Consider the following 27,966-nt stretch of genomic DNA (forward strand, 5'->3'; position numbering starts at 1 on the left):
ATGTTTGAAGAAACCCCTCTGAGCATCCGGGACAGCGTTTTCTACAACGCGATGATCACGGGGTATTCACGCAATGAAGATGGCCATGCTTGTATCGAACTGTTTCGCCAGATGTTACGTGACGAATTTAGGCCCGATGATTTCACTTCACCTCTGTTTTAGGTGGATTGGCTCTTGTTGTGAATAGAGCAATGCAGTGCAAGCAATTCCATGGACGTATGAAGAAGCTCTAGATATGTTTAGAAAGATGTATTTGGTGTTAAACAAGACGAATTTGCATACACTAGCATTATTAGTTGTTGCGTGCATGCCCGATTGTTTCATCTCGGAAAGCAGGTGCATTGTTATGTTTTAAGGACAGAAGCTAAGCCTACACCTGAATTTTCATTGCCTGTGAATAATGTATTAGTTACATTGTATTGGAAAATTGATAAAGTGGATTGGGCGTGCCGGATTTTTGATAGCATGCCGGTAAGAGACCTTGTTTCGTGGAATGCAATCTTATCTGGCAATGTGAATGCTGGCTGTATAGATGAAGGTAGGTTGTTTTTTAGGAAGATGCCGGAGAGGAACCATTTGACGTGGACTGTTATGATATCGGGATTAGCTCAAAATGGGTTTGGAGAGGAGGGTTTAAAGCTGTTTAACCCGATGAAATCAGAGGGTTTTCAGCCATGTGATTATGCACTTGCTGGAGCAATCACTTCTTGTTCCATGTTAGGAGCATTGGAGAATGGACGTCAACTCCATGCTCAACTTGTTCGCTTGGGGCTCGATTCAAGCCTTTGGGCTGGAAATTCATTGATTACAATGTATGCAAGGTGTGGTGTTGTGGAAGCTGCTAATGTGCTGTTCCTTACAATGCCATGTGTGGATTCAGTCTCTTGGAATGCCATGATTGCAGCTCTCGGCCAGCATGGGCATGGTATACAAGCATTAGAACATTTCGAGCAGATGTTGGATGCTGGCATATCACCTGATCGGATTACTTTCCTCACAATTCTATCTGCTTGTAGCCATGCGGGTTTAGTTAAAGAAGGGCAGTATTATTTCATTTCAATGCATAGGCTTTACGGGATAACCCTAGGTGAAGATCATTACGCCCGCCTCGTTGATCTGCTTTGTCGAGCTGGAAAGTTCCTAGAAGCAAATAATGTGATTTCGTCAATGCCTTTTGAGCCAGGTGCTGCAGTTTGGGAGGCTCTTCTTGCTGGATGCCGGACTCATGGAAATGTATATTTGGGGATCCAAGCCGCTGAACGACTAATCGAACTGGTGCCACAAATGATGGAAGCTACATGCTTTTGTCTAATATGTATGCTACTGCTGGACGGTGGAACGACGCTGCAAACGCACGGAAACTAATGAGAGACAGTGGTATGCAAGGAACCTGGGTGTAGTTGGGTGGAGGTTGAGAACAAGTCCATGTTTTATCGGTTGATGACACTGTGACCCTGAGGTGCAAGCAATTTACAATTACCTTGACAAATTGATGCTGGAAATGAGAAGACTGGGTTATGTTCCAGACACAAAGTTTGTGCTACAAGATATAGAGTCGGACCAGAAAGAACGTGTCCTGTCGGCACACAGCGAGAAGCTCGCGTAGCTTTCGCGCTCATGAGGCTTCCTCGTTGAGCCACCGTGAGGGTATTCGAGAACCTTGGGATTTGTGGGGATTTCCATAATGCATTCAAGGAAATGAGAAGACGGTTATGTTCCAGACACAAAGTTGTGCTACAAGATATAGAGTCGGACCAGAAAGACGTGTCCTGTCGCACACAGCGAGAAGCTCGCGTAGCTTTCGCGCTCATGAGGCTTCCTCGTTGAGCCACCGTGAGGGTATTCGAGAACCTTGGGATTTGTGGGGATTTCCATAATGCATTCAAGTTTATGTCAAAAGTGGTGGGACGAGAGATTATCGTCAGAGATGCAAAGAGGTTTCATCATTTTAGAGATTCCGAGTGCTCTTGTGGTGATTACTGGTCGGCACGTACTTTGAAACATTACAAGTGATAGCGGACTGAATCCTGAAAATTTAGAGAACGTCCTTTACTTTTCGACCTTCATTTTTGTCGCTAATAAAATAAAATATTAAAACCTTTTATTTCATTTTATTTTATTTAGCACATAAATTAGAGGTCACTGAAAATACGTTCAAATGATCATTTTAATCATTAAACTTTTGAAAAAACAATCATTAAATTTTTTAATTATTATAAAATGATCATTAAATTTCATTAAAAAATGATAAAATAATCATTAAATTAACAAATGTAAAAATAATTCATTAAATTTAATGATCATTTTATAAATTTTTAAAAGTTTAAAGACCAAAACGATCATTTGAACATAATTCGATAAATTTAATGATAATTTGCATGGAAGAATTCTGGTTTCCATGTTGCAAAAGCCAAGTTATTTTGTTCATAAAACAAGTGGTCGAAGTAATTGGGAAAAAGAAAAAAAACTTAATCTGAATTACGCAATAAAGTTCAGTACAAACGGTTTTAAGTTGTACCGTTTGCTTTTGCCTTTGAAAATTGCGACTTCCATTATTGCACTTGCTTCGGCCATAGCACCACTTCAACAAAACCAGGGAATCAGAAGTTGTGTATAAAAATCAACATATCTCTTCCGCAAATACGATGTCAAAGATGGATTGTACTGCAAAAGGAGTATATGAGAAAGCAGTAGTTAGAACCTGTTACGCATAAATACAATATGATTAAACTGCAAAAAGAAATGGAAGAAGAAAAAGATACGGCAAACAGATCGCAGTCGTTACTAGTATAAAGCTAAAAGTTACAGTCATTACTATTTGCTAATGTAATTCTATTAGTTGAAGCTACTATGACACCATTTTGTATATACTTCTCAACAAGGCTAAACAGAAATTTGTCCAATTCGATAGTAACATGAATGTATTGAGGTATCTTCTCATTCGAGTATAAAAAATACTCGTATCCATTATCTTACATAACTATAGAAAGGACTAATTTCTGCTATTAATGAGCATGGTTACTCCGGGACCAGGGATTTGCTTAATTGGGCTCTGTTTCCCGGTGTAATGGAGACTAGGAATTCTATGAGAGTGCCACAGAAGATGTGACTCCTACCACTCTAAATTTGTAGTATTTTCTTTGCAAGAAATTACACTTTGATCTAATTCTAGTTGACCTTTCCAATCCTTGTTGATTCCGGTCTTGGTGAAGTGTACAAATGAAAAGTGAAATTTTAGAAATGCTTGCTTGACAAGGTTAGGTACCTGATAATGATCAATTCTTCTACTATAGCATTTACCGGAGTTTAAAAGAAGAAGAAGAAGCAGTCTCCACCTATTTGTATGATTGTAACTCTCAATAAAATATGATTGTATTGTTATTCCAAAAAAAAAATCGTCACTTATTATTAATAAATCAAGGTAACTAAAGCTAAACACATGCAAAATATATATGGCTAACTTTGGCCAGGTAACCCTTCCATGTTTAGTATACTGTGTTGATCAAGAAGGTAACTAAAGCAAAAAAACAAACAACAAATCTATCTAGCTTTGTCCAGAGTGTACCTTCCTCGCTTAGTATATTGGGTTGATCAACCAAAAGCTGGTGAAGTGCACCCAGATCACCCGAACTGCAAATCAAGGAAACATAACAATTATAAAGCCATGTCTTAAAGAAAGTTGAAAAATTAATTCCTTTCTTTTAGGAGGTTAAATAAATTTATTTTAACAAACCAAGAAGCAAGTGAACAAAAAACTCATATCTCCATGTTGGAAAAGGATGAATAAGCACAATTAATAGAACATCCAAATAAGCCTTAACCTTAAAAAATGTGGAAATAACTTCTTGATATTTTATTGCATGGAATTAGGATTATGAACTTTCATTTCACTGTATTTGTCATCTAGTTCATCCGAATAAATTCATGTGAACACTTTAATGGATTACACAGTCAACCAAGAAGATTTTAATGAATTTGCTAAATATTGTAGTGCGGTTCTCGTTATAATAAAATAAAAACTGATAGCCACAATTCCTCAAAATAAAGATACAAAGATTTTTTTTCAATTTTAGTTTACATTCATATTCTTACAATCTTACTCGAGTATTATCTCATTTGTTACATAACAAAAAGTAGGCAAGCTAAAGAAGTAAGCTTTAGAAACTAAAGTATACATGAACATAAATTTTACTTATCATACTTATGCTATCTAAACAACAATAATATTTTGGAAGCACCGTATTCTATTGGACTCTTTAAGGGTCCAATCATTTATGAGGGCACAACAGTGGGAATGACTCCACCATGGCACACCCTTGCCCTCAAAATGCTTTGGCATGATGCCTACAAGCGCCTTACAGGGAATCATCTGAACTACAATGTAAAATTTGCAAATTGCAAGTTTTACACTTTTTTGGATCGTTGGGTAAACTGAGTTTTAATGGCTGAGATTAAAACTTTTAAAGTAAGGATAATCCACTTCCTCTTCTTTTTCTTAAAAACCTCCTCATTTCCCACTATTAATCTCAGCCATCCATTTTCACTCATCCAACGATCCAAAAAAGTGTGTGTGTGTATATATATATATATATCAGGACAGTTTTATTGACAATTTTGAATTGCAAGAGCAAGATAATGAGTTCTCCTTACTTTGGTTTCAAGGCAAGAGCTGAAAGAGCAGAAACCAATGACGATTTAAGTAGGTACCTAGCAAACATAAATAATCAGTCATTTAGAATCTAGCTACCTCAAATTTGACCAAAAGTGAATCAAAGCATGTTCTTCAAACCTAATATAGTGAAAAGTGCAATCATGAAAAATCAACGGAAACCTAAAGATGAAGCAATAAAAAGAAGAAGAAAAAATTCATTCTAAATTTTTTGAAAGATGAAACTGTTAATTACTCGGCAAGGTGCATTTCATGGAGAAGTACAAGGCCATCAATGCAATTAGTAAGAGTAGGTTTTACGCCAATTCTATGTTGCAATTGTTTTTTGTTCATCTGATTAGAGCTCCCTTTTGCAAGCTGTTTACCATCATACTGAAGCTTCTCAAGAGAAAGAACAACAGCCCGAAAGTCTTCACTGCAATAAAAACATAAATATAAAGACGCATTAAAAAAACCTAATTCGTTATTTTATCTAAGACCTTTACAAATTTCAGTTAATTAATTAATCAAACTACTATTTATATTCTAAAAAAGCAAATATACCAAATAACAAATAGCAAAAGACTCCGTCAAACAAACAAAGATTAAACACTTACATGGTATTTCTCATGGAAAGTAAAATAGTTTGCAAAGAATCCATCTGCTTTTGCATCACTGCAACTTCGATTCCTCCAATTGAATTTAAACTCGCATAATTTTTAGTGTTTTGAATAATCTGATAAAAATAAATAAAGAACTTGTATTAAAGAAATATAAATAAATAAATGAATAGGAAGTTGAGAGAGAGGAAAATATTAGGTTAGACCTGTAATCTGGCAATAATAGAAGAAGCATTTTGGAACTGAGAAATTAATCGAGATTGAATGTCGTCCCATTTACTCATTTCATCTTTTGCTTTTTTGAATTTCTGCTGATATTTCTTTATCATGGATTCCATCGGGGTTTTCAATAGCGGCGGCGTCGATGGCGGCACCGTCCGACAGCGTTAAGAGCTTAAATACCGGTGTGAAGCAATTTCATACAAATAACAGCCGAATGCAGCCGCGAAAAGCAGTACGACGGAAAATAGCGCCGGTAACGGCCTGTTATTCCCGCTATCCGGTTACTTTTTCTGAAAATAAATTATCAGCTCAGCGTGATAAAAGAAAGCAAAGGAATAACGAACAAATGAAGAAGAGACTTATGACGGGCCATGGCTATATGTTTCAATTGAGTAATGGGTTAGGTCATAATGGACCAGACCCAAGTATTATATTCAAGGGTAAAATAACTTATTTAGTCATCCATATATTATCATATTTCTGTTTTTGTCACTAAATTCCTTTTAGAGTTTATGATTAATTTTTAGGGTAAACTACAAATTTCATCATTGAACTTTTATAACTCTCCTATTTTTCTCACTTAACTTTAAAAGTTTTCAATTTTTCACTAAACTTAATACATTCTTTTTTTTGGTCACTGAATTTTACTCTCTCCTATTTTGGTCATTCTCCTATTTTGGTCACTCTATCTTAAATAGTTAACGACGTTAAAAACTATGCTATTTTAAAAAATAAAATTTTCACCAAAGCGATGTCGTTTTGCATCTATATAACAACACATTTTAACGGCGTTAATTATTTCACGACCAAGTGATAAAAAACCCAATGTATTAAGTTTAGGGAGGAAATTGAAAAGATTTAAAGTACAAAAAGTGAAATAGGAGAGAGAGAAGTCCAACTACCAAATTTGTAATTTACCCTAGTTTTTATAATAACTAATATCATTTAAAATTTAAATTATTTAAAAATAATTATCACTATAATATTTAAAATATTAAAACAGATAATTATGGTAAAATATTATTAGATGAAATCAACATTGAATTGGTATAGGGGAATTAAAGCAAAAAGATTTGATTCTGCACCTAAAAATCAGTAGAATGTCAACTAGAAACAGAAAATACTTTCAAGATTTAATTTTTATTGATACATACATCAATAGTATATGTATTATTTATGTATTATAATTAAGATTTTATTTTTTTAGAAAATATTGTTTACATAAGTTTTTATATCTTTCATTAAATCAGATAATACCATCTATTTAAAAAAAATATAGTTTTTTTAATAAACGACATCATATATTCATTGATGATTTATTATTATATAATCAAATTTAAAGATCAAATAATTATATTATAATAATGAAAAATATTTACTCAAAATTAAATGTTTTTTGAAAATAAATAATATATATATAAATCAAAACAGATAATTATCAGAGTAATGGATATAAAATATAATTAAATAATATCAATGTTGATTTGGTAGATAAGTTAAAGCAAAAGAAGATTATATATCTAAAATTGGATTAAAAAATAATTGAAAAAAAATAACTGAAAAGATTTAAAAGATTTAAGGATAATAATAATAATAATAATAATAATAATACGATCTCAACTTAAATTCAAACTCTAAAAATATCTAAGCTGAAACTATAAATTAGAGAGAATGAAGTTAAAGTTTCGACACCAAACATAGATAGAAACTTGAAACTAGCATTAAAGATGAGCAACAACAATTCAGCAAAGAGTCCTATGATCGTCTCGTTCGGCGAGATGCTTATCGATTTCGTGCCCGACATCGCCGGTGTTTCTTTGGCCGAATCTTACGCTTTCATCAAAGCTCCCGGCGGCGCACCTGCTAATGTTGCATGTGCCATCGCTAAGCTCGGAGGCAATGCTGCCTTCATCGGCAAGGTCGGAGACGACGAATTCGGTCACATGTTGGCGAATCTGTTGAAGAAGAACGGAGTGAACAGCGAAGGGATTTGCTTCGACAAAGACGCGAGGACCGCATTAGCATTCGTCACGCTCAAGACCGACGGGCAAAGGGAATTCATGTTCTATCGGAACCCTAGCGCCGACATGCTGTTGAAAGAGTCCGAATTAAAATTAGATCTCATCAAACAAGCCAAGATTTTCCATTACGGATCCATAAGTCTGATATCGGAGCCCTGCAGGTCGGCTCACTTGGCGGCCATGAAAGCCGCCAAACAGGCCGGCGTTTTGCTTTCTTATGACCCTAACGTTCGCCTGCCTTTGTGGCCCTCCCATGAGGCTGCTAGGGATGGGATCAAGAGCATATGGAATGAAGCTGATTTCATTAAGGTAATCAATTTAAATGTTTATGGTTTTTTTATTAATACGAGATAAATACAAGGAACTATAATTCCTTTATTATTACCGAGGTTGTTCTGTTCTTGCTTAAATGTTGACGTTAGATACATTATTTAGTTTAATATTTATTAAAATTTATATTTTTAATTTCAGGTCAGTGATGATGAGGTGGAATTTCTTACCAAAGGAGATCCTCAAAAGGATGATGTCGTTCTGTCTTTATGGAATGACAATTTCAAGTTGCTTATTGTGACCGATGGACCGAACGGTTGTAGATACTATACTAAGGTATAATTTATTTATTTATTTATTCGAATGATAATTTTAATTTCTGAAAAAATAATTAATGAATCTGTGTTTAAATTAATGCAGAAATTCAAAGGAAAGGTGGATGGTTTTCAAGTGAAAACCGTCGATACTACTGGAGCTGGAGATTCTTTTGTTGGTTCATTTTTACTATCCGTAGCCAATGATCCAAACATCTTCGATGTACGTATACTTTCCCATATATAAAATTATATATATATATATATATATATTATGATTTTTATAAATTTTTTTTGGAAAATAGAATGAACAGAAGCTGAGGGATGCACTGCTGTTTGCCAATGCTTGTGGGGCAATTTCCACAACTCAAAAGGGAGCCATCCCGTCACTTCCAGACAAGGCACAAGCTGAGAAGCTCATCAAAGACTCTAAATGAGTTACTGTTCTTTCCTATAATAATTTCTACTTCTTTTTCTTTGGTGGTTTTAGTAATTGGCTTAGCTAGGTAGCTAGCTTTGGTGATGAATAAGAAACTTTGCTGTTTTTGTTTATTTTACCATTCTCTTCCCTATCTTTCACCGGATTACAAAGTAATATAAGTTTTAAATACCTTTAATCGTCTGACAATAAACGTTCAATCACCCTTACAGTTGCTGGTACTCGTATCCGTGATCACTAAAAATAACAATGATTCCTTTAACCGCTGAAATAAATTAGTTCGTGCTATAAACAAAAAAAAATTATTTAAAAATTATATAGTTAAAATTAATTTGAAAAAGTCATTTAATTATTTCAAAAAAGAAAGACATTTAATTTTTTTAATTCATCGTTTCAAATTCTTAGGCATAACATTTCTTGATATTAGAATTAATGAGGACAAAGTAGCTTAATAGAGATTGTTTTGTTTTTCTTTATATATACAAGAACGGTCCATTATCATATTCATATGTGGTTATTCTTAACAAAACGTTTATCAGAATATAGATTATATTTAGGGACGGATAAAATATTGAATCCGACGAGTTTTGACCCGATCCGATTTTATAAGGGTAATTTTCTTTTTGAATTTTTGGGGTTTGGGCCGAATAAGATGGGTTATATAGCAAGTAGGTTTGGGGCGGGAGAGGGCCGAGTTTAAGGTAAAAAATAATCGACCCGATCCGATATAAACCCTTATATATACTTAAAAAAATTATTTTTATAGGGTTAAAATAGGCATTTAATTGTTAAAATATAATATATTATAATAAAATATATTATTTTAATAGTTTAAAATACAATAAATAATTATAAATATATTATTATAAAATATATTATTTTAATTATTTTAAAATATTAATACATCCGTGTTGGGATCGAAATTTTAGTATAAAGGTCCGGATGAGTTTGGGGTGGAAGAAAATCTAATAATTATCGGGGTAGGACAAGTTCGGGTATAAGTAAAATATTTTCAGGTCAATGTCAGGGCGGCCAAAAAACCAACTCGCCCCACTCGATGCTCATCCCTAATTCTATTAGCGAGGAGTAACAACTAATAATAAATATAATCTCAGGTAAACTACATGTTTAATACTCTAACTATCATTTTCCGTTTTAGTTATCTAACTATTTTAAAAAAAATACATATCTAATGTTATGTTTTGTTTATATTTTTATCATTAAAAATTTAACAAATATTTTTTTAAATTCAATTATGACATAATATTATTTTATGGCACGTCAATTTCACCGTTGAATTTAATGAAACAAAAGTTATAAAATATTAAATATGCTATAATTTTATTCAAAGGAAATTAGAATCCAAAGACAACAGACCATATATTTGCTACTTGTGATTTTATAAACATCTTAGCTTAATAAAAAAAAATGATTTTTTTTTTTACTTTTAAACATTTTTTTAACAAAGACCAGTACGATATCTTTAATCGCATAAATGGCACACTGACACGAGTTTCATTACATTGTAAGCATAATATTAAGTTCCGTTCATCCCCGAAAGCCAGCTAGCTGATGGCTTTTGAAACCAGCAAAACTGTTATTATGCACACAACAATGGGGATATCAATGTTAAGAAATGCAATCTGAAATCAAATTCCACATGAAGCCATGTCAAGAAACTGGAGTTAACCGGCCCAAACTATTAGTCTCCATTTTCATGACTGATCTTCTTCTGACCTCGGCCGCGTCAGTCGCCTACGCCTTCTTGGGATCGGAAATGCATCATTACCTACATCGCTTAATATGTGTGCATCATCTTCGTCATCCTCATCTTGCAGCCCCAAGAGACTGTGACCCCAGAGAAACCTACGCTCGGATAAGGCTACTCCGAGGCGTCGATGCCTTGACCATACTCTAGGTTCACCGACACCATCAGCTGAAAAAAACATCTGAAACCGAAAGAAAGTAGTCCACCATGGCGTACTCACTTCACCAGTGCCGTTCTCTCTTTCGCCAGCCAACCTATCTCCATCCTCAATGGCATAGTCTCCAACCACAACTGCACCTGGCATGACAGATCGAATAGCACTTACGGTGTCATCATATCCTCTTTGGTGCTCAAGGCGGTGCCAGGCTCGTTCTCTGGACGGATCAATATCTGAAGGTCGTGTCATTGGATGAACTCTCCTGGCATGCCGACGCAACTCCTGGTAATTCCCATTGTAGGAGCAAGATTCCTTGGAACAAGTTCTCTTCTTCAAATTTAGATATCTTCTGGCCTCTTCCACAACCTCCCAGCCGACTATGTTCCCTCCACAGAAAGGGCATTTCAAACTAGATTTAGAGTTTGATGTATTCCCTGCATCTACTTCAAATTCAACTCTTCTCCTAAAAGATTCCCCTGAATCTACAATGCCTTCTCCAAGTGAATTGATATTTATTTCATCGAGATTTTGACTTTCATTACCTTCAATAAACTCCGTTCTCAAGTTCATATCAGAAGTAATAGAATTCAGTGGGTTTAATTTCTTAAACTGGTCTAAGCAATTTGAATTCCTGTAACTTGTATCACAGATGTATGATCTGCAACCCCTCTCATAAGAGCTGCACAAGAGGAGAACAGCATCCTGCGGATGTTCGATGAAGATTGGACATGAGACTTCATCCAGTTCTCTATGGAAAGCATGGGCATCCAAATCAGCAATTTCTCTTCGTTTAACCCCAGCCATCTTCCACATGCTGTATAAAGTTACTCAGCATATTGAACTCATCAGGTAATGAGAAAATAGTCCATTAATCAAAGCATAAACCACAAAGTGAACACTATAAACAACAATTAGCATCATGCAAAGTGCATTTTCGAAAGTGTCCACCTATGTAATTATTGGATAGTAAACCGAGACAGGAAAAATGGCATCATTTCACAGAATTGAAAATGCAGCAACCAGCCAGATACACCCAAGATTAGAGAAAAAGAATGACGAGCAAAAGATTCGGTAAAGCACGTCATCTTCCACATTCCAATTTTTTTTTTCTTTCTAGGAAAGAGAGGGTGCAGGAAGGGAAACGAATCCTGATTCCTAAGATTTATGCTATTCATTCTGGATGAAATCAGAAAATGCGGATTCGAACTGTCAAACTTTGATAGCCACATATAAATCTCCATTAACAGCTGCCTAGTTTGATTCAAATGCCACATTTTATGTCTCAAACTCCACTGCAGGCATGGAAACCTTCAACTTAGGATTAGAGTGTTCCTTAAAGGCAAGCTCATGTTCACTTTTCAATACTGTGCTAGCAGAAACTAATTGTTCATTCCATTGCATTCGTAGGAAAACATTGATGTCAACTCGTTGCCGAGTTGGGGTTGCCGAGTTGGACGTGCTCTCCCATCTCGACATCCAACATATTAAGACGATAATTTAAATCTCGAACCAAAATATCAGTCATTTACAATTCAGCAATGATTAGCGAGTTACTTACTCGTGAGATGAAATGGTTAGGGGTTGTTCTGTATCAAGGGATATGAGAAATGGGTACGCCTTCAGCTCCGACCTAGCGACTGGATAATGGAAAAAGTGCAACTTACATGTTTAATGTGATATTAAGGACTAAGGATACAAAATTATAAACTTCAAGAATTGTTACATATCAGTACGACACTCATGTTCAGTCATGGTTTTCAGAACCGAACCGATCAGCGAACCGACCGTGCTATCGGTTCACTGGTTCAACCGGTCGAACCAATCGGAAGAACCGGACGACGTCATAATTAATTAATTATTTAAAAAATTAAATAAAAATACCAAAACATTTAATAAAAAACAGTTTTTTATATCACAAGTCATATTCAAAGCAAGTCATATTCAAAGCAAGTCATAACATATATACGTTAAAAATCAAAAAATCAAGTGAAACAAATTGATTCAAATCAACTACAACATAATATTTAAGGTAAAACATATTAAATAATAAATATAATTATATAACTATAATCAAAAAATAAATTTGGGGCTAAAAAAATCATAACAAACGATGTCGTTTGGTTTAATTTTTTAAAAAAAATCCCACATGGCTAAGAAATATAGAATAACATCACAAAAGTCTAAAGAGTAAAAATATGAAAACAAAACAATGTCACATGGCTAAGAAACATAGAAGAGCATCCCAACTGACTTCTATAAATAATAGAGGTAATTTGACATTCAAAATCATGTAGTCTTTTGGTGAGCACAGAACGAACTATTCCTTCGCTTTAATCGAACTCGAATTTCAGGCTTCAATCGAGATTCTAAATTTTTTTGAGCTCAAGTTTCAATATTATATTTCGAGTTCGAGTTGAATTTGATAATTTTTAGCTCGTGAGTTTTTGAGTTTAGTTGAGCTTACTTTAAAGTTTTCGAGTTCGAGTCGAGCTCATCAATATTTGAGTTCAACTCGGCTCGTTTAACAAATGACGTCGTTTGATTTAATTTTTTTTAGAGCCGGTTCTATCGGTTTTCAACCGGTTCACGGTCCGGTCCGATTTGAACGATTCACAACCGGTTCAGCGGTTTCTTCCGGTTCACTAATAACGGTTTAACCGATATAAAATAAACCGGACCAGACAACGATACCCAGTTAAACCTGCCGGTCCAGTCCGACCTTCAAAATACTGTGTTAAGTAGTAGAAAGACCATTAATTGAATGTTATAATTATACATTTCTTTCATTAAAAGCGTAAAATCTATTCGTAGAAAGGTGCCCTGTTTCTTAAGATTGCATTACAAAATCTGAAAATCAATAAAATTTAACAATAAAAAACTTAGAAATACGGGTCAGAAGAGCATTGGGTTCTCCAACATCTCCACATTAGCTCCTGACAAAGTACAAAGGGAAATGACTGAAAAGCAACACATTGCATGGGATTAGCGGTGGAGAACGCAGCAATCAGCACTAGTTGCTGTTACCCCCGTAACAAAAACTTTCAAAACCTAAAAGAACGAAAGAAAGAAGAGAGGGAGAAATAAAGCAAGTCCAGCGCTGGCAGCTTAATGCAGCACATGAGCCAATTTGCATGCAGATGGAGAGAGAAAACAGGGTTTCAGATCAAGTGGGGACTGAGACTGACTTCATAGCATTTAATTAAGCCAACCCAATCGTTCCCCATTGGCCATTGAAGCCTCATCTTCCAAGCTCTGCCCTCTGACTTCCATTGATGACATAATTTATTGGATAAATTACATTTTTGTACCTAAACTATCAATTTTGATTCTTTTTAGTATCTAAACTTTTTTTTTCAAAACTATACCTAAAATTTAATTTTTATTTCATTTTAATACATTTCTATTAAAAACTTAACAGACGGACTCGTCGGCCACCGCATCTATAGTCATCAGACAATTAAGCCCAAATTTTCAGCCCGTACCTTTTCGACCTCTTGAACTTGATTCTAACCCCCGTTTTATCAAAAAAGGCCCCAATATCTCCAAATCAATAATGGAATCTTCAACTTTTTCATCCTCCGATCTCTGTCGTCAACCGTCCTACAAACTTGAAACTGGACTATGTTGGTCGACTTGTCATTCTCTATTAGTCCACCATTCTAATTGGTCGTCTTTCTATCGGAGTTATGCCCTATCAACCAGTCCGTTAATTTTTTAACGGCAAAGTACTAAATGTTAGATATAGTTTAAAACAATAATTTATGTATTAAAACAAATAAAAATAATAATTTAGATACTAAATATCTGTACCCTAATTTCTTTCCCATCCTCCAAACCCCATAAATTAAAAAAAAAACATTTCTATTCCGGTTCAGCATGCAGAAACGTATTGGAGAAGAGTTCCATCCAATTATCTCTTTATCTCTCTGCTCCAATGCCCATACATTTTACACTCTCCAATCACCATTTAATAATCATATTATGTTCACAACTCTTCACGTTTTCCAACTCTTTCACAAACTTATCACCCACCAGATATGGAAACTGGTAATTTGTACACAGACATGGAAGATGGGACAGCTAGGGTTTTCCCTTGTTTATTTTGTTCGAGAAAGTTTTACAGTTCTCAAGCATTGGGAGGCCATCAAAATGCTCACAAGAGAGAAAGAAGTGTTGCACGAAGGGCTAAAAGGACATCCGAATATGGACCGACGGGCAACTTTTCATCTTCCCCGACGTTGCCTATTGTTTATGCACCGGCGAGCCACCATTTGAGCTTCTTACAGTACCCTCCGATGTATATAACAGCTCATGCTGCCAACTTCCGTTCATCCTCGAATCATCATCACCATTTATCTGACTGGTTCCGGTCGAATGGTCCGGCCAGGTTTAGTAATAATTGTTATTACCGCCGTCATGAAACTGAAGAGGAGGAGCAAAGTTGGTTCAATTGGCAAAGGAGCTTAAGGTGCAATGGAGACTTCAGTACTCAGCAGCTAGCAACGGCGGTCGACGGTGATAATCAAGGCGTCGGAGGGGCTGTCCATAAGGAGAAAGAGCAAAAGCTTGACCTATCTCTTCATCTATGAATTAAGAGAGAATGAATGATGAGCAATTCCTTTTGTTAGATTAATTGCTGTTTTTTCTCCCTTTAATTCTTCGTTTCTTCTACTACATGCTTTTACAATAAAAAAAGATGCGATGATTTCATTCTTAAATTAGGATTATTATTTTAAACTAATACTCAAACTTTTGAACATTTCAATTTCATCCTCAAACTATGACTTCCATTCTAAATTGGTCTCTGAACTTTTGAACATTCCAATTTTATCATAAACTATATGTATATATTATACACATCCCATGTTGATAAAATCATTAGGCTAAGTTATACTATTATATGTTTGAAAAAAAACAAAATTTAGGTTAAACTGAGGTCGAAACTAATTACATGTTTAGATGAATTTATGATTGAAATTGGAATACTCAAAAGTTTGGGGACTAATTTAAAAAATTGGTTAAAGGTAAGGGATGATATTAAAATATTCAAAAGTTTAATAAGACAATCCGACAAGAAAGGTAACTTGATCCCAAAGCCATAGCACCTATTTTTTCAAATACTAAAATTTTGGGGTTGGGTTTAGCCACTAAAAATGTACAGGTCACGAGTAAGTTATGGACCAAAATTTTTAATCCGTTAGACAAGCGGGTACCCGGTTTCTTTTGTCATGTCGAAAGGGATATAAATTATCGAGTTGGGTCGAGTTTTTAGTTAATTAGACTCAGCCTGAAAAATATGTATCTTTCACATGAAGATTATTGATCAAAGCTACGAAAAGATAAAAAGAAACAGCAACAATAACAACATTAAAGTTGGTAATAGTTCTTCAAGGGTAGCCAACCATAACACCTACATAACAGTCCTCGGCTTTTGTCTTCAATTTTTTAGATGCTTGGATACTGCTCATCCAGTTCCCTCAGGATGGGAATCAGAACCTCAGGTCCTAGAGGCTTCTAGATGAACCCCCATCATCTTGCAAGTCACCCCCATTGCACGAATCCGCCTCGTAGCCTGCCATAAAACATGTAAGGCCGATAAGATACTCTCGTTTTCTCGAATCGTGATGCGCCTTCGAGTACAGTGCCGGTGTATGTCCTAAAAGTTTTGGTGCACATAGAGTCATGTGACACATTATTGTTTTTCAAGCGATGTTTACCTCAAGGCCGTCAAGAATGGGAAGAAGCATGTCGATGAGGATAAGGTCGAATTTCGCACCCGAGGCAATGAGCTCGATCGCAGCGTCGCCGTTGTTGACAGTTTCAAGTCCATGAGCTTGAAGAATTCCTTGTTGCAGCAACCGGCAAAAATTGTCACCATTAATGACAAGAGCCGTCAACCTGTTCCTCAGAACAATCTCATTAAACGTAAATGGCCTCTGTCTTGTCCTCCATTGCCCGACTTGGCCCCGTCTGCAGCCGGCGCCATCGAGACTAGAACCTGTTATTTCAACGTAAAAAAAAGATTTGGACAAGAAATTTAATTACTAGAACAAAAACCCAAAATAAACGAAGATCAAACTTGATTACTTGAACTACAAGAAATTGAAAACTGCTCACCTACTTTTAGCAAGCAACTAGGGGATTGAATTGGTGTGAAAAGTTTGTATGTTCAAGCATGGTGAAAGTTCTTACAAACCATATGTTAAAATTTTGAAATATAACCCAAACAACAACACAACAAATCAGATTTCATTTGAAGACAGTCAAATTCTTTTTACACATCAGGTCAACAAGTTGCTAAGCTCTTCTAAAAGAACCCTAGAAAAAGATGCTTCACAGACCTCAATGCACAATGTAACAGCTTGACGAACACCCGGATTTGGGTCATTCAACAGCTGCAAAATCTGATAAAAGAATTGATATTTCAGCTTGACAAACCATTTTGGAAATGTTAAACAGCCTACAGGAGGAAGAATTGCCAGTTGAAGTGGAAGTTCAGTAGACTGATCAATGCATGTGATATGTTATTGATTTAATATTTTTACATAAGTTTAATTAATGATTTGACAGATATATTATCATTTTATGACATGATACATAATATATTATTATTTTAAGTGATATGATATAATATATCATCACTTTAGATGATATAACATAATGTACATCATCACTTTCGGTGATGTGGTACATGACATATCTCAAGAAAAGCCTAACTTCTTGACAAAGCCAAAGCAACAACCCCTATAGGACATATCTCAAGCTAAAGATTTCTTAGTTGCTTCAATTATATATTCACGTTTCCATAATTAAAATAAAATAATTTTATTAAACATGACATGCAAATAAATATCTTAAAATTTATATAATTAAAACATTGAATTTTATATAAAGACATTATTTTAAACATATAATTATGATATGATAAAACATAAGATAACGATATTACATCAAATTATCTAAATACTAAATATATGTTAGAGAACGAACTTATAAAATTTTAATACGTAATTATATGATAAATTCAAATATTTGAAGGAGACGATGTCTCTTATCAATCCTTATCGATCCATCGTTATATATATATATATCAGGTCGTTGAATCCATGGCCATGATGGTGCTTAAGTTCATTGGATTCATATACTGAGTAGATGCCACCATGAACTGCTGAACGATCAACCGATTGGCTCTCTCACTGGGGTGGAAACTGTCCCAGAAGGCGTAGACGTATCGTTTGGGGAAAAGATTTGACAATCTGGTGCACAATCCTAGTCCATTGTAGGGTCCTTGTCCACAACATGCTACCTTTGCTGTCTCGAAACCTGTAAAAGGAAAATATAAGTGAACAGGGATGAATCAAGGGGTAATGGGGTACGATTCTATCTTCTAAAATTTTTTAATAATTTTTTTTTAGATTATAATGAGGGTATGTTATTATTAATCGGTTGATTACATAGGGGATTGTATGCAGAGAAACTAACCAAATCTTTGAGGGTTGGAGATGAAGTCCATGTTCATCGAAAAGGCATTGGCCGAAACGAAAACGTCGGAGCCGAGCTGGGAGTTGAGTTGTTGGATTAACTGGACAAGTAAAGGGTTGAATATGTTTGCTGCTTGTTGGATTTCCGGCACACATTCCCCGTTCCTGCTCCGCATGGCTAGCTCGGCCGGGACGCAGCCTAATGGTCCGGTACTTGTCACCAGGACCCGTCGACTGCCTAATTCGTACAACCTCTGTAATCGTATCAAATTAGGCTGTTATAATCTATGTTATACGAACTTTCCTTAAAGCATTGTTGTATTCAAATATACGAGTATTTACCAGGAGGATTTTCCGGTATTCGGAAACGAGATAGCGGCAGTAATCTGGGAGAGAAAATTGGCGTGATCGAGCCGACAAAGGTACCAAGAAATAGTTGTTAACGAAATCGTTGCCGCCGAGTGTGATGAGAACCAGTGCTTGGTTAACTAGCCGCTGTGACTGTTGTTGTCCTACCATCTCAGTAACTCTTCTCTGATATTCTTGAAAGTACTCAAATTGCCTGAACATCCTTATTATGTTGACCTAAAAAAGGGCCAAATATCAGTATCTCATTGACGACTCGGTCCTAACTCGATCAATATAATTATCGTTACATAAACTTAGAGATTTATATGTTCGAGTGTGACATGCATCGAGATTTGTTTGAACTTACGAACTGAATTCCTGTGTCGTTTAAGATACCGATCCCGGAAGAGGCGAAGTTGGCACCAACAAGTAGTTTTTGGCCACGGAGTTCAGGGCTCAATTATGGCAATGTAGGCTCCGAGCCAATTTGCTCACCTAAGCACAAATTTTAAACAAATCAATGTAACGTCACAAATGAAAACTACATGTGAAAGTTAAAATGTGGAGCATACTGATAATGTCAGGGAGGTTTAAGCCGTTGGAGAAGCGGCCTGTCGGCGTCGGATAATCGACGCCGTATGGCGAAGAATCTGCACGGGCAGTAGTGGCTAAGTAGTTGTTGTTGCCATTATCGACGAGCGAGTCACCGAAAACAAAGAAAGCTCGAGCCTCGGCTAATTGAGCAGGTGAAACCATAATAGCGATTACAGTCACCAAGTTAACGAAAAACATAGGACTTGACATTAGGGGAGAGACAATGTGGGTCTCCCTGAACGTCTCTGTTTCTTTGTTTTCTTTCTCTAGGGTTTGTGTTTGAACGATGGGGATGATGATACATGGTTTTATACGGGGTTTTGAGGTGTGGGTCTTCTCCTCTGGTTTTTAATGGTGAAAAGACCTTTCTTTCACTTGCATGGGGCCAAAGAGTGTTGTTCGGAGTTTCGGAGGAGTTTTCTTTTTTGCTCTTTTCATTTTTATAATTTTATTTTGATTGATCTAGATTGATTTGGATTATACATTTAATTATGATGTGCGAGTCTTTATGTAGAAAATTTTTACATACAAAAAAAATATATAACTCGAGACATGTTTAAACGATATTAAGTTACTTACTATTTGAATCAACCTTGTCAATAAATTACAATTTTTTTTAAAATATTAAGATTTGAATTTTTAGTCCGTTTAATGTTATATGGTAACGTTCTTAATCGAAAAAGAAAACCCTGTCAATAAAGTCCACTTAATTCGTGCTAATATATATATATATATAACGATTAACTAATGACTTTTTATCTAGTTTAGAAGGAGTGAATCTAAGTTGTCGACCAAACCTCCATTCACAACTCTTTTAACTACAATAAACTTCCATTCAATATAGTACATCTAAACAAAAATAATGTTTAAAATATTAAAATTTATGACCAAAATTATATCTTAAAAGATAGGGTAAATTACACATTGAGTACTTAAACAATCAATTTTGATCTGTTTTAATACCTGAATTTTCAATTAAATGTGTAGTAAACCCTAAAAGATAATTAAGCTTTGGATTTGGAAGGATGAGATAGGCCATCAATGATCCATGGTAGTACCTTTGAAAATCTTGGCTTATTCAACAACAAAAGAGGCTACAGATGGAAGGCAGCCGGTGGATCATAATGGTGATTGGATTCTAAATGTTCATATCTCACATATCAAATACACAGCAGCACCGATTAGCATGTAAAATCATGCTGTGGACAGACCATTCTGTTTTAAATGTTTTGTTAAACAGTTTGAAGATGTAATATAAGTGAGCCCACTAAGATGTTTGCCTTACTCATGGATCTTTGTTAATCTAAGACAAGGATAATTTAGATTTTCGTTTCTATTATTTATAGGGTAAACTACACGGTTAATCAATAAACTTTGACAAAATTTTCATTTTGATCACCGATTTTTTTTCTCCAAATTAAACACCAGGATTACCTATTATTTCCATTTTAATCATTCATGTTAGATTTTATTTTTATTTTAGTCACTTTCATTAAATTTTATGTTGGAATCGAGCTTTAGAAGACAATGGCGTGCCTGAAGAAGTGAATGTCGATATCGAGTCTCAACATGCAACGTCAATGACGCGCAGAGTAAAATTCAACGCGGTTGGCAAATAAGAAATTGGTGCAGATCGTAGTGAATATCTTGACGTGATCAGTAGGTAAAAATTTAGCACGTATCGTGAAAAATATCTCAATACGATCGGTAGATAAAATGTTGACATGTACCACGTAAGATATTTAGACATGATCGACAGGTAAAAAAAATCAGTGCGGACCGTAAAGGACATCTTAATGCAATAGACAAATAAGAAACCGATCAACATTACAGAGAAAATCTCAACACGATCGAGTAAATAATGAAATCGACACTAACCGAACCATAAAATATATCTCGAAATATTTTATTTACACTCGTAAGGGAGAATCCAATACATATGAAGTCGACATCGTACTAATAAAGGCAGCGTCTAACATCCACAAGCAGTAGTAGATGCTGCTGTTATCATCTGGGTTGGCTGGCGAAGATGGATCACCCAAGCCATTAACCCAACTCCTAAACCTATATACGTAACAATCAACGTCTAAAATATTATTTTCGGATATTGCTTTTGGTTCAAGCGTTTCTCCTTACAATTTTGGGGAAAAAGAACCTACTATATATTGTGTAGGATTTGGAAAGCCAACTCTCTTTCCATTTCTTATACTAATAGTTCTAACCACCATATATATATATATACGCGACTTCAATATACAAGAAGAAGATTGCACCAACTGATTGAAGTAAACTTTGAGTTCACGAAAATCACTTTACTTCTGTTAATAAGTGTTATTCCTTTCTCCAAATATACATATTTATGATTACATATCTCCAAATCAAAGGAGAAAAGGTTGAGAATATTGGAAGATACTAATGCGGGAACGTCTAAGGGACGATATCCTAATTTAATGCCAAGGATATGGTAGTGAAAAGAGAGCAACCGAAAACGTTATCATAACAATTTCGGTTGAGTGCAACTTAAAATGTTAGTTTTTTCAAACATTTTTCGACTACACACCTTCGTAACATTTTCGGTTGAACCAAAAATGTTATGCTTTTTATAACATTTTCGGTTCGTCCATTTCCCGCCATTCCTTAGCCTTAAATTAGGCTACCGTACAACAGACCTTCATAGTCTGGGTAGTCCAAAGTTGTAAATTAGAGGGAAGCTTGAGTTGAGACAGTATGTGAATAAATTTTCAATATCGCAACCAAAGGCTAACCATTTCCCCAGGGTACTGACAATCATTCTGAGCCTCCTCCTCAGCTTGGTTAGATGTAAGTGGGTCACATTCCACCTCAAGCTATAGTCGTCCTTTAGCAAGTACATAAAAACAGCCTGGCCTTCCCTCCTTCATTTAATGATAACATCGGATTGGAGAATAAATATTGAATTATATACCTAAAACTATAGCAACACCTCCATTAATATCCATCACCAGAGCAACGTGCAATGTTCTCATCTATACAACTAACGCACATAGAGTCATGAGTGAGGTGAAGGACCTAATATGATATCGTCGATTATGGATTAATAGTTAAATTATTATATAAACTTTCATGCAGCATTCAACAAATAAGCTGGTTAAGATCGTGTCATTCTTCAAAATCAAATTCACAAATAATATATAGTTAATAGTCTGATGGTGGAAGGGGAGGTAACTGAACCCCAAAAAAAAACTCAGGACTTACCGGTTAAATCAATGACTGCATCTTCCACAAGTTCTTCTAGCAACCTCCATTCTATTTCTCTTCCCAAGTTGTCTGTTTCCAATTTCATATTATCAAGCCACCCTTTGCCCACTACTTCTTTCTGCACCACTTTTTCCACCACAAGGCTTTCGCTGTCCCTATCGTCCCACACCAAACATTTCACCTCGCCGGAAAACCATTCCTTCATTTGGGCCCATACATGGTCAACCAGCATGGGTGATGCACCCTCCTTGGCTTTCATCTGGGCCCTTCCAATTGACATAGCTCTCTTGCAACTGTCAGATCCATAGCCCGTGAGTTCTAGTAATGCTGCATTGACACAGTCAAACACGAGCTTCCTGTTTGACCTCCACTGTCCTCGCCTAGCCCTATGCAGAGGCTCCTTGTCATTCAAATCAGCATATTTATCTCTCAAGCATGGGTCCAATGGGCTTTCAGGCGAATGCCACCTGGCAATAAATGAGTCAAAATGCACCTCCTCACTGTTCAGACCAGCAGCTGATAATAGTAATTGGACAAATAAAATCCAATCCCGTTCTTGCTCATTGGTGCTCGGGGAAACTGAAGAGAGTTTTGAAGGGTATAACAATGTTGCGTCCGAGCAAGAATTATCCCATGAGAGGGTGCGGGCAATTGATTCTATAGGAGGTGACTTGTCAATCAAGTTAGACCTAAGTGGCACTCCCACTCCTGTATTAATAGAAAGGGCAATAGATGAGGATCGAGGAAAAGAGAAAATAATAATCACGCAAATTAAAATTTTCCAAATTTAATAAGTGAAGCTTACCTAGGTGCACTGGTTTAATACCACCTGAGGACTCTGAAATTGTGTTCTCATCCTCATCAAACGGAGGTTCTAAAACCGAGATAGGGCTAGGTTGTTCCTTATTCTCACTTATATGGGAAGGCAACAAAGGTTTTTCTACAGAAAAACATCCCTACAAAAGGTAACCACGTACGTAGAAATGATTAAAGTCATACAAAAACTCAAAAGACAAAATATCTTATAACAAGTTGGGTGCTTCTGTCCTCTTAAGTTATCTAAAACTATGACCAATATTTTTCATAAACCCTTAATCAGTTCTTCCAACTGAAAAAGGTGAAGATTTTCCCTTTTTGTTCAAACAAATTAAAATTGCTATATTACTACCACCCTCAATCCTTTGCATTGGCAAAATGTATTCTAACTCCACTAGAGGAATTATTTATTAACAAAACCCATAGGAACTGTTCCATTAAATCAGCAAAATCTATTCAAACTCTATTTCCGGAATTATGCCCATTCACGTCCAGCGTCCACAACTGCAGAGAATGAGGAATGGACATTTGACGTTCATGTGCTACCCGCTTTCCTAGATTAAACAAATGGGAGGCAACATATTTCAATGCATAAAAACTAGAGCAGGTTGGTTTCAATGCATATATGTAATCAATATATAAACATGTGCAAAGCCAGAAACTAAGTTTGAACTACCTCCACAGTGATAATCCCTTGTTTCTGTCCCGTGCCAATCAAATCTGGTAAAGGAGTTTTACTTGCGGATCCACCCAGAACAGGAGATAAACACTCCTGGATGTAGCTTTCATTTGAACATTGAGATGCATCATTGCTTAAATTTCGAGAGTGAATTAAGGGTGACCCTGGTGTTCCAGGAGTCAGAGATGGAGATTCATCTGTAGGTTGAGATTCACTATATTTTTCTTTATTTGTTTTCTTATTCTTCGAGAAAAGTAAACTTGAAACCTTCCCCTTTAAAGATGACTTCATACTCTTTGCCTTCATAAGTTCTTTGGGAATTTTTTCTTTGCTATCTTCAGGATCTGAAACTTCAACATTAAGCCTGACATCATACGTCGTGGAAGACCCAGGCAAAGATTTTGACCCCAGAATATTCTTGGGAGAATCACTTGTACTTTCTTCTTTATAAAAATTACCAGTTATGCAGGTTGATCCCCTAGCTTCTTGTTCCTTACTAGCTATGCAGGAAGTTGATCCTCTAGCTTCTTGTTCCTTACTACTTCCCTCTCCTTCCGATCTGACCAACTTCTTTGTATCAGAAAGGGCAAGCATCTCACCCAATGTGCTTGAGCTTCTTCTGCCATGGCTTCGTTCTTGAGAACTCCCATTTGATGTCATCATAGCCCATCTCTCTGATAGCCGCTTCTTTGCTTCCCTACAAACCGAGGACTCGGGAGTATATGATGCACGACTGAAGGGAGAGGAAGAATAAGGACTAGCAAACCTATTTATGTAATCCCATGAATGTCTAGAAGTTGGTGACATGACCTCTGAATCACTGAGGTTTTCCGCAGCATACTCATTTTCAGATCTATTATATGAACTATCATCACCTGTGTAACCATTGGAAAACACGTAAGAAAAAAATGTTTCATCCCTCATGTGACCCATCATGTTTTCACGCATCTGCCTAGTGATTTCCTTCGCCACTTCTTTATATTCTTGTGCATCATCTTCTTCAGGTTCCTCACAGAAATCTCCACCAAATAATATCCTAGGTGAAGGGGAAGATGAAGATTCTAGAGTTCTGATAATGTCCTGAGTCTTCCCAGGACTGGGCTTCAATACCACTATTCTAGTTGGTTGGGAAGAATATTCATCAACTTTTGGACTGGGGAAAGGAGAAGATGCAGTGTTATTTCTACCCCATCCAGTTACTTGACCTGTCTGCATTGGCTTCTTGGCCTGCTTACCACCCTTGTCACCTGTTCCAGCAAATTGTTCTCTGTCAACCATCTTAGAAGGTCTAAGAACAGTAATACGCTTTGTCTGAGGAGGTAGAGAAAAACTCCGGAAATTGTTGAGATGTTGAGAGAAGGTGGAATTCGGCTCTTCCAATAACTTGAGAAATAACTCTCTATTGGAACTCAAAACTTCCACTGCATCTTGAAACTCCTTGGTATGGCGAAGCTTTTCATCTGTAACCAGATGTTTCACTTCCATAAATTTCTGACGAACTACAGCCATTTTATTCTCATTTGCATTATGAATATACCTCCCTTTTTGTGCAGAGCTATCTCTTGAATAGGTTGTTCTTGGATGTTGTTGCCAGATTTCATAGACATCTTTGAATTTGTTTGGCACTTCACAAGGTCTTGCTTCGCATTGCATTTGCTCCTCTGGAAAACTTTGATCTTGCCCCCAGCTTTCCACTGGTACCTCAGAATGACACAAAGAATGTTGAGAAGAACCATTGAAACGGCATCTTTGTGGAGATGAATTATGCTGCTGCCTTGGTAGCGTATCAAGTCCCATCAACTTAGCAACCACACTGGGTGGATTACGCTTAGACTCCACATCTTTTGACATTTCTTGGGCCAGGAGCATCTTCATGGGTGTTACATTACCTTTCTTGCTTGACAAAGTTCTCCTTAACTCAGATACCATCTGAACACACCAATAGAAATAAAACAGGTGAGAATACAAGGTTATTTAATTTTTATAATTCAAGTGGAAGATATAGGGACAAACAGAGTCTCTTTCAGCTTGCTTATAATAATTACTATTGTAGAGACTAAACGCCCAATATTTACCACTTTATCCTCTATTGGATCTCCAAAGGCGGGACTTAACATCCTTACAACATCAGATTGACTCCTCGAGTGTGAGGACCCTGCCCATCAACCAGCACTGTTAAAATAGCAAGAGAAATATAAACAACCAAGAATACCGATAAGTAACCCTAGATTCATGCATACAATTGAAAGTCAAAGTGATTATTGAGGGAGTGAGAGCTGCAACTTAACATTTCCAGTGAGCTAGAAAGGCAAATAAAAGGCAAGCGTCATTAAGGCAATCAACATGAGTTAGAACACATGATCCCAGTATCAAATAAATTCCATTATCTTAAACCATTCTAAAACTTGAAAAAAATCGTGAGAAAAATATAAAGGTATTAGCTATACGCAGTAGTTAACTTTTGCAAATGACATTTTATAGAGCACTGAAATTGCTTCAATTAACATGGGGCAAAAAGAATGCTCATGCATAGAATTGAAGGGAAAAGGAATAGTGAGACAAATGACAATCATGTTATAATCCCACTACCCAAAAGACAAAATGTTTACATTTCAAAAACAAAACAAACAACAAAATATACTAGCTTCTTCATGGAAAGGAAGTCACCATCATGTTGTGGTTTATCAGTAAGCAGGCGGTTTCCAGGAACACCCGAGTTCAAATCAAACAGGTTTACCATCCTGCCCAGGCATCCTGAAAATTTTTCAATATTCTGACCTTTCCTCTGTTGAATCCCATTCATTTCAACACCTGTTAACCACACAGATCAAAAGTACCGCATTCACTTCCAAGATTTCTCTCCCCAAACAAAATGGTAAATCAAAATCGTCCAAGAGACAAGGCAAAATGTCAAATTCAAGCTGCAAATCAGTTACATGAGAGCACAGGCATTCCTGGAAACTTCCCAATATACCTTTCCTTTGCTGAATCCCATTCATTTCAATACCTGTTAACCACACAAATAAAAAGCACAAAATGCATTACCAATATTTTCCCTTAAAATAAAATTAAAAATAAAAAACTACTAAGAGAAAAGAAAGAAAAAGAAGTCTAATTCAATGATGACTCAAGATTAATTGGAATTGCAGGAACATTATAATCCTAAGTCCCAACTCCCAACCAAAAAACAATACTCCTAGAATTCAAACATGTTTTCTCTCCCCATTCCATACCTCGAAACCAATTTAAACATCCCCCCCCCCCCAAAAAAAAACGCACCCATGTTTGAAAAGCAAAGAAGAAATGGAGAAAAGGGAACTTGATTTTAAATGGATGTGATGAATATAAAGTTCAGAAAAAAGACAAATCTAATATTCTTACAGAGTGAAAACTTAAGAAAAATATTCTCTTTTCCTCACATGTATCACATCACACGTCGCTATAACCTCTGAACAAAAAACTGTTAAGTGTTCTTTCTATTCAGAGAGTCGAACTTTTACCCTAATATGAAAGTGATCGAAGTAAGGAATCAACTGCATTCAATGGAAAATGAGAAGAAATATATCAAATAAAGATAATTATTAATATCTAAATCAAGTAAAGAGAACGGGACTTTGAGATTAAAAAACTAGAATATGTTGAATCAAAAAGAAAGAAATCGAAAGTAAAATAGATAGCTTGAGAAAAGCTGAAGCAACTGCAGAGCTAAAGAAAAGCAAATCTAGAAACAGAGATTTCAAATTCATTTTGCAGTAACATTTCTGTAACAGTATTAAAGTCTTCTAAAAAAATAGAGATCGAAGAAGTCCGCCAGAATCAGTGAAACTAAAAGGTGCTCCTCAGCTCTCCCTATAAACGGACAATGCCAAGGAAACGCTGCCGTTTCCCGTACGGTAAGAAGCAGAGGCTAGATTAGAGAGGAACAGAGAGAGAGAGAGAGAGAGAGGGAGAGAGAGATACTTACTAAACAGAACCTAACATCACGTGAAATGCGGTCTTAGATTCACCGGAATCTGAAAATCACGGCGGCAACCGGCGGCTCCGTTCAAGTAAAATGCTTGTATTGAGATGAAAGCTATGGGAGAGAAGGAGAGGGAACTTGGCTTTTTGAAGTTTAGCTTATTTTGGTTACGAAGTAAAATGCTTTTTCTCTCTCCACCGACCCTGAGTCTCTGAGTGCCGGAATGGCTTATTTAATCATGATTCATTTATGAGTTTCGATTCCGGAAGAAAAGCGAGAGGAGGAGGAGGAGGCAGATGTGAGGAGCGAAATTTTGGGCTGAGTTGAGCGAGTGGGAGCGTAAACGAGTTAAGTATTGTTCCTTTTAACTCATAAAAAGCTAATAATTATG

At 36.1% G+C, this 27,966-nt stretch overlaps 5 protein-coding genes and 3 pseudogenes across 9 annotated transcripts; 3 read left to right on the top strand and 5 right to left on the bottom strand.

Annotated features, from left to right (window-relative positions):
- Positions 1-2,013, top strand: LOC120130686 (annotated as a pseudogene).
- Positions 2,014-2,533: 520 nt separating this feature from the next.
- On the bottom strand, positions 2,534-5,791 carry LOC120130522 (uncharacterized protein At5g43822-like). The gene is made up of 6 exons (XM_039147749.1): positions 5,475-5,791; positions 5,266-5,384; positions 4,905-5,084; positions 4,651-4,707; positions 3,566-3,630; positions 2,534-2,664 (listed from the first exon to the last, which is right to left on the bottom strand). The coding sequence occupies exons 1-6, from the start codon at positions 5,604-5,606 to the stop codon at positions 2,621-2,623; spliced, it is 597 nt and encodes a 198-aa protein (XP_039003680.1). The 5' UTR covers positions 5,607-5,791; the 3' UTR covers positions 2,534-2,620.
- Positions 5,792-7,179: 1,388 nt separating this feature from the next.
- Positions 7,180-8,552, top strand: LOC120130480 (probable fructokinase-5). Its single transcript, XM_039147718.1, has 4 exons — positions 7,180-7,820; positions 7,983-8,117; positions 8,202-8,318; positions 8,401-8,552. The coding sequence occupies exons 1-4, from the start codon at positions 7,218-7,220 to the stop codon at positions 8,530-8,532; spliced, it is 987 nt and encodes a 328-aa protein (XP_039003649.1). The 5' UTR covers positions 7,180-7,217; the 3' UTR covers positions 8,533-8,552.
- Positions 8,553-10,249: 1,697 nt separating this feature from the next.
- LOC120130688 lies at positions 10,250-11,546 on the bottom strand. Its single transcript, XM_039147872.1, has one exon. The coding sequence runs from the start codon at positions 11,270-11,272 to the stop codon at positions 10,250-10,252; it is 1,023 nt and encodes a 340-aa protein (XP_039003803.1). The 5' UTR covers positions 11,273-11,546.
- Positions 11,547-13,435: 1,889 nt separating this feature from the next.
- LOC120130689 lies at positions 13,436-15,048 on the top strand (annotated as a pseudogene).
- A 908-nt stretch (positions 15,049-15,956) lies between these two features.
- On the bottom strand, positions 15,957-16,658 carry LOC120130690 (two-component response regulator 24-like). Its single transcript, XM_039147873.1, has 3 exons — positions 16,652-16,658; positions 16,177-16,457; positions 15,957-16,031 (listed from the first exon to the last, which is right to left on the bottom strand). The coding sequence occupies exons 1-3, from the start codon at positions 16,656-16,658 to the stop codon at positions 15,957-15,959; spliced, it is 363 nt and encodes a 120-aa protein (XP_039003804.1).
- Positions 16,659-17,549: 891 nt separating this feature from the next.
- Positions 17,550-19,106, bottom strand: LOC120130744 (annotated as a pseudogene).
- Positions 19,107-22,006: 2,900 nt separating this feature from the next.
- Positions 22,007-27,884, bottom strand: LOC120130770. Of its 5 annotated transcripts, none has more exons than XM_039147928.1 (8): positions 27,582-27,884; positions 26,589-26,628; positions 26,282-26,425; positions 25,738-25,769; positions 24,112-25,543; positions 23,612-24,072; positions 22,925-23,075; positions 22,007-22,827 (listed from the first exon to the last, which is right to left on the bottom strand). In XM_039147928.1, the coding sequence occupies exons 2-8, from the start codon at positions 26,611-26,613 to the stop codon at positions 22,106-22,108; spliced, it is 2,967 nt and encodes a 988-aa protein (XP_039003859.1). In that variant the 5' UTR covers positions 26,614-26,628; positions 27,582-27,884; the 3' UTR covers positions 22,007-22,105. The 5 variants fall into 5 exon arrangements, with proteins under 5 accessions (XP_039003859.1, XP_039003857.1, XP_039003855.1 ...); XM_039147926.1 differs by having other exon boundaries at positions 25,690-25,769; positions 26,589-26,621; positions 27,372-27,881; XM_039147924.1 differs by having other exon boundaries at positions 25,690-25,769; positions 27,582-27,880.
- Between the last annotated feature and the right edge of the window lie 82 nt (positions 27,885-27,966).

Source organism: Hibiscus syriacus, unplaced genomic scaffold (assembly GCF_006381635.1).
Source record: "Hibiscus syriacus cultivar Baekdansim isolate YM2019G1 unplaced genomic scaffold, ASM638163v2 tig00110548_pilon, whole genome shotgun sequence".
NCBI classification, from domain to species: Eukaryota; Viridiplantae; Streptophyta; class Magnoliopsida; order Malvales; family Malvaceae; genus Hibiscus; species Hibiscus syriacus.